The sequence below is a fragment of the Podarcis erhardii genome (assembly GCF_964252035.2).
Source record: "Podarcis erhardii genome assembly, chromosome: Z".
NCBI lineage: Eukaryota > Metazoa > Chordata > Lepidosauria > Squamata > Lacertidae > Podarcis > Podarcis erhardii.
In genome coordinates, this window is record NC_138504.1 from 35,071,126 (window position 1) to 35,076,827 (window position 5,702).

The 5,702-nt window shown below is 48.5% G+C and overlaps 1 protein-coding gene across 1 annotated transcript; it reads right to left on the reverse strand.

Annotated features, from left to right (window-relative positions):
- Positions 1-423: 423 nt before the first annotated feature.
- Positions 424-3,669, reverse strand: ENDOG (endonuclease G). The gene is made up of 3 exons (XM_081848407.1): positions 2,847-3,669; positions 1,875-1,984; positions 424-1,652 (listed from the first exon to the last, which is right to left on the reverse strand). Exons 1-3 carry the CDS (start codon positions 3,378-3,380, stop codon positions 1,340-1,342), a joined length of 957 nt encoding a protein of 318 aa, XP_081704533.1. The 5' UTR covers positions 3,381-3,669; the 3' UTR covers positions 424-1,339.
- Positions 3,670-5,702: the final 2,033 nt, after the last annotated feature.

Below are 5,702 nucleotides of genomic sequence, written 5' to 3' on the forward strand. Positions count from 1 at the left end.
AGTGCGGTGTAGTGGTTAAGAGCGGTAGTCTTGTAATCTGGGGAACCGGGTTCGCGTCTCCGCTCTTCCACATGCAGCTGCTGGGTGACCTTGGGCCAGTCACACTTCTTTGAAGTCTCTCAGCCCCACTCACCTCACAGAGTGTTTGTTGTGGGGGAGGAAGGGAAAGGAGAATGTTAGCCGCTTTGAGACTCCTGAAGGGGAGTGAAAGGCGGGATATCAAATCCAAATCCAAACTAAGATCATCCAGCACAGACGCACTGAAATTAATGGATCTAAGTTAGTCATGCCCATTGTTTTAAATGGGTCTACTCAGAGTAGGACTAGCATTGGATACAAGCCCTTATTGACATATTTTCCTATGATGATGATGATAATCATACTACTTCAGTGTATTAGTCACTTATCACACGAGCCTCCAAGTGAACTTGCATAATTTTTAATAGCGTAAAGCAAAATCAGAACAAATACATCCTATAAAACAGCAGCAAAAAAATGTACCATCAACAAAACCATCCTAATCCTGCAAATGTCTAGGAGAGAGAAGTTTTCACCTGATGCCAAAATAATGTTAATGATGGTGCCAGGCAGACCTCACTGGGGAGGAACATTCCACAGCTGAGAAGCCACAACTGATAAAGCCCTGTGCCCCTGCTGACACCCTCTTGGGCAGTGACGGAGCTTCCAGTGAGAAAGGAGGGGAAACTGCAGAAGTGGCTTTCAGCTAAGTGGTTTTTAGGAATACTTGTTATTGGCCTCCCATCTTTCTCAAAATACAATGGATGGCACCTTCAGGGGTGAAGTCATACTATTGGAGACTCACAGTGCCAGCTGTGGCTGCAGAGACCAGTAACTCATAATTGCTGCCTCCCACATTGTTTGTGTTGCTTAAGCAGCACCAAAGCGACCTCCTTGGAGGGCATATCTGGGCTGTCCTGGGCTGCCCAGATGGGAAGACCCCCATCTCGGCCTCGCTGGAGTGGTCCAAAGGAAAGCAGAGCAATATGTTTGGTACCAGCTTGGCTGCAGGAGTTGCCAGTAGGAGGCGCACTCTGGATTTGTATAGGGTTTACTCCTTAGCATTTTCTTCTCTTGAAGACATCCCACAAGGCAGCAGAGATTCCTTCTCCTAGATGGGTTCCCTTCCCAGGTTGACAAGCCCCATCTGCCCCTAGTTTCCCTTTACAGCACATGCAGAGGAAAGCAATCCAAGTTGGTGGCCATGACTGCCTCTTGTCTTTAGAGAGAAGCAGGTACTGTTCCTTGAGAATGCTGAGAGAGAGAGTTGCTTTTTGCTGCCTGGCAAGTGTCTGTTTGCAAGGTCTCAGGAATCACTTCCTTAGGTGGTGCTTCCAGCTGTGATTGCTTTCAAGTTGCTTCCAGCAGAGATTGCTTTCAACTTGCTGGTCCTCTTGAGGATGTTGGGGACGAAGAGGAGGCCAGAGGCCCGCTCGATGCTCTCGATGGGGACCAGGAAATTCTCCAGAGGAATCTTATCATTGACGGGGTTGTTTGGCATGACGTAGGAGCGCAACTCAATCTCCCCACTTGACTTCTCCAGGATGAGCACCTTGAAGAAGTGTGTGGGGACGGCCACGTGGCTCTTCCCAATCACCTGGTATTTCACGTACATCTTCCCATCTGCCTCCATCCTGTATGGGGAAATTGGGGGGTGGGGGTGGGATTAGAAGCCATGATGTGGGGGAATTCCAGCACCCCTTTTACAAAAATGTGAAACAATATTGTGATTTTTATTTAACAAAATCGATATTTTATTATTGCATAAAATAATAACTGTGATTGCGGGGTGGGGGCTGTTGGCAGAGTAAACCAGAGGGGAAAGTCTGTAAGTTTTTTTGTTTTTTCTTAATTACCTGGGTAGAAAAAGTGGTCCTGTACAGACATAAACATTCTTGTTGTATTTAGTTAAGCTCCTGCAGTATTTCTCCAGGTTATTCCAAGCATTCTGATTCAGGTGAGGATTCTAGAAGCAAAATAAATAATGTGTTCAGTAGCTGAAGTGAGGATGATAAGCAGTTAAAAGGCTAGGTGTGGTCCAAATGTTGCAGAACCACAAGGTGGCAAAGGGGGGGGGAACTGTTGCTCATTGGTTAGAACACGTGCCTGGCATGCAGAAGGTCCCAGGTTCAATCCTGGGAAAGGCTGGGAGTGTCCCTTGCTTGAAGCCCCAAAGAAGCTGCTGCCAGTCAGAGTAGACAGCACTGAACTAGGTGGACCTCACCTGACTCCATAGCAGCCTATATGTGTGTGGTGCTATGTTTAACTCTATGCTCACCTTTTAAAAGCCTCTGTGGGGCACCTAATCCCAGAGGTGACCCAGAAGTGACTTTAGTTCACATTGCTTAAAATAAATTAGGTCTAGTAGACCTAATTTGAGTCACACAACTCAAAAACTGTAAGGCATAGGAAATTTATATTCACTCCTGTGACTTAGATGTGAGATAATCCAGTTCGGCAATTTTAATCAAAATCTGAGATGTAGTAAAAATAAAAAACACAACTGGTGATTGTCATGGAACAATGCCATTGAAGAAACAAACAATGGCTACCCAGACATAACTGCTTCTTGCAAAGGGGCCCCCATAACAATTAAAGCTTCAGGGCCCGCCAAATGTAGGTCTGCCTTTAGTCTCATGGACAGGCATTCTCTTTATTTCCTCGATATCTAAGAAGTGCCTCTGAGGCTATGCAGAGTGCAATTGCCACAGCTGGGGGGGGGGGGGACAAGACCAGCCGTCCAACCATTAACAGAGGGACTTGAGCGACCAGGGAACATAGCTCGCTCGCTGCCTTCAGACAAGCCAATCCAATACACTCTCCCTTACCTGGGGGGCGACGTTGCTCAAGTAGAACGTGTCCCCCATGGCCTTCTGGCTCCAGCGGTGGTTGGCGGCGGCCGCCAGATGTCCCCGGTCAAAGCCGCTGCCCCGGTAATCCGCGTTGGTGGCGCGGTGGTACTCGTGAATCGAGTCGTCGGAACGGAAGTCGCAGGCAGCACGGTCCGAGGAGCCGCTCAGCGTGGCCGGGTTTAGCTGCTCCACCACCCAGAGGGCGCTACGAGCCCGCGGGTCGTAGCACAGCACGTAGGACTCCCGGGTCCGCAGCAGGGACAGCCCCGGCAAGCCGTACTTGGCCAGATCCCCCGAGTCGCCAACGCCGCCTCGGGCAGCCAAATCCGAAGTTGTGGTGGCGGCAGCAACCACCGGCACGACCGGCAGCCGTGAGAGGAGCCCCTCCGCCTCCGCTCCCAGCTGGCTCGGCTGCCTCCCTCTCTTGGACAAGCCGGCGCCCAAGCCCACCCCGAGAGCCAGGGAGGCCGCCGGCACCAGCCACCGGCTGCCGCTGAAGAAGCGCCTCATTTCATCCGCTCCGCTTGGCGGAAGCGACCCAGCAGCAGCTTGCAAGCGGATGCTATAGACACGAGGACTCCCGGTTCTGCGGGTGGGAGAGTGTGAATGGGGATGGAACGTCCGATCAGCGGAACGCCGAAAATGAGAAAAAAGTGTGAATGGAACGAAACGTTCGATCAGCAGAATGTCAGGGAAGGTGCGAGTGGGACAGAACGTTCGAGGCGGAGCAAAAAGAGACACTGTAGCCCCGCCTTCGTCGGTCGTGCCGACTTCTTAAAGGGGCAATGTTTTCGAACAGGAGGCTAAGACGGGCTATACCGCGTTGGTCTTGCGACTGGTGGGGGTCACTAGACCCGCTACAGGGTCGATCAGCTCTGCCACAAAACAAGTACTGTTGTTGCTTAGTCGTGCCCTACTCTTCGTGACCCCATGGACCAGAGCACGCCAGACACTCCTGTCTCCAAAACAAGTACCCACCGTAGCAATAATACTAAGCAGGGCGGCCCACCCATGAGGCAAGGTGTGACAACTGCCTCGGGTGGCAGAACCCACAGGAGCACCAGATCCTGATGTCTTCCGTGGTGGGTGGGGGGATGCCATTTTGGGGTTCACCTCAGGCACCCAAATGTCTTCTGCTGGCTGGCCCTGATACTAAAGAAATCAGCCTCCAAATGCACAATGGAGTTAAGGAGGTCGGTTCCTGGGGCTCTGGAAAGGCTGAGGGCCACGTAACCTTCTCCTGAAGAAGGGCGCTTGAGAGCGTACTGCTGTGACTCTAGCAAAGGTTAAGCAGGCGGAGCAAAAGCCCGCGATAGAAAAAGCAGTGCTTGCTTCTACAAAAGCACACACTAACAGGAAAAGAAGGCATTCCCTTTTGGCCATAAGAGCTGTCCTGTACAGTGAAGCAGACTCCTTCAGGATGTAGTGGTTCCTCCTTCGCTGGATGTTTTAAAAGCAGAGGTTGGATGGTCATGTCAGGGGGATTCTTTAGCTGGGATTTCTGCATTGCAGGGGGGTGGGCTATGACCCTTGGGTCTCTTTCAGCTCTACAGTTCCATGATTCTTCTACTTTACAGTATATGCGGAGCGTGTAACAATTGTAGAACATTGCCCTTTTAAGGACACTTAAAAGCCCGTCACACTTTACGGTCCTTGCCCTTGCTGATTCTTTGACCTTAGGGAGCCCTTAGAAGATTGGTGCTTTGGTTGGCCTGAAGCAAAGGTGTATTGCACTACAACTGTCTTCATATTATATTCCATAAACCCGCATTTAAAGCCTTCCTTCTTGTAATGAATTAGTAGACTGCCAAGAATAATTTCTAACAGTGTGGAGAGCATGCCACTGTGTAGAGCATGTTGGTAGGTTCAACCAGTACAATAACAGAACCACTATAACTTTAAATAATATATTAAAACCGTACTTTTTAACTTTTCAAGAAATTACCAATATGTAATTTATAGGTCACTAAGCAGCCTCAGACCCAACCCTGCTCAGTAATTCTAAGAAGTAAAGGAATCACTGTTTTGAAAATCAGTGGTTAAAATCAGTGGTTTTGGAAACTCTGGTCCACCATCATGATTCAGAAAGGAGTCCAATTGTATGCAAACTTAAGACAAAAGCCTCCTGCTTGAACTCAGAAAGCATCCATGTGTCCAGATACAAGGAAGTTTCCAAAAAGTACACAGGAGAAAATGCCAGTATCACTTTTAGAGGGGATACTGGTTAGTCTGATGCAGCAAAAACCACTAAGAAATGTGTGTAAAATAAAGCACTTCTTTATGCAACAGTTATGGAACAGGATGGCAGTTGTGTTTACCAATCTAGATGACTTTAAAAGATTCATGGAGGAGGAGAGGGCTGTCAATGGCTACTAGCCACAAGAGCTATGCTTCCGAATACCAGTTGCTGGAAGCCACAGGAGGGGAGTGTGTTCTTGTGCACAAATACTGCAGGCTGGTTCCCCACAGGTTATCTGGTTGACCACTCTAACAAGATGCTGGACTAAATGGACCATTCACCTGATCCACCACATTCTTATGTTCTTGAAAGACTGATTTATTTTCATCGCTTAAACTTTTGAGGTTTAAAAGGCCACTTGACAAGCCCAAGATAGCAACAAAATTTGTGCAGCATCTTATTTATTTTTTAACGGAATAATAGGTTTATGGTGGCACATTTTTTGCAGAAGACCATGTTGCAAAAAACCTCATGCCTACACCTATTTTGAGATTGTACAAACTCATTTGCCACATCCTGCCTCCTTCATTTTAACACCAGTCACTTCCACCCTTATGGTTACTGTCAGAAGAGGGTAAAAAATCAAGTCAAGA

Excerpts from the sequence above, each read along its gene's own strand:
- ENDOG (XM_081848407.1), bottom strand. The coding sequence starts at position 3,380 with ATGAGGCGCTTCTTCAGCGGCAGCCGGTGGCTGGTGCCGGCGGCCTCC. Across the intron at positions 1,985-2,846 it reads TGAGCAACGTCGCCCCCCAG|AATCCTCACCTGAATCAGAA; the intron begins GTAAGGGAGAGT and ends TTTTGCTTCTAG. Across the intron at positions 1,653-1,874 it reads GGACCACTTTTTCTACCCAG|GATGGAGGCAGATGGGAAGA; the intron begins GTAATTAAGAAA and ends TTCCCCATACAG.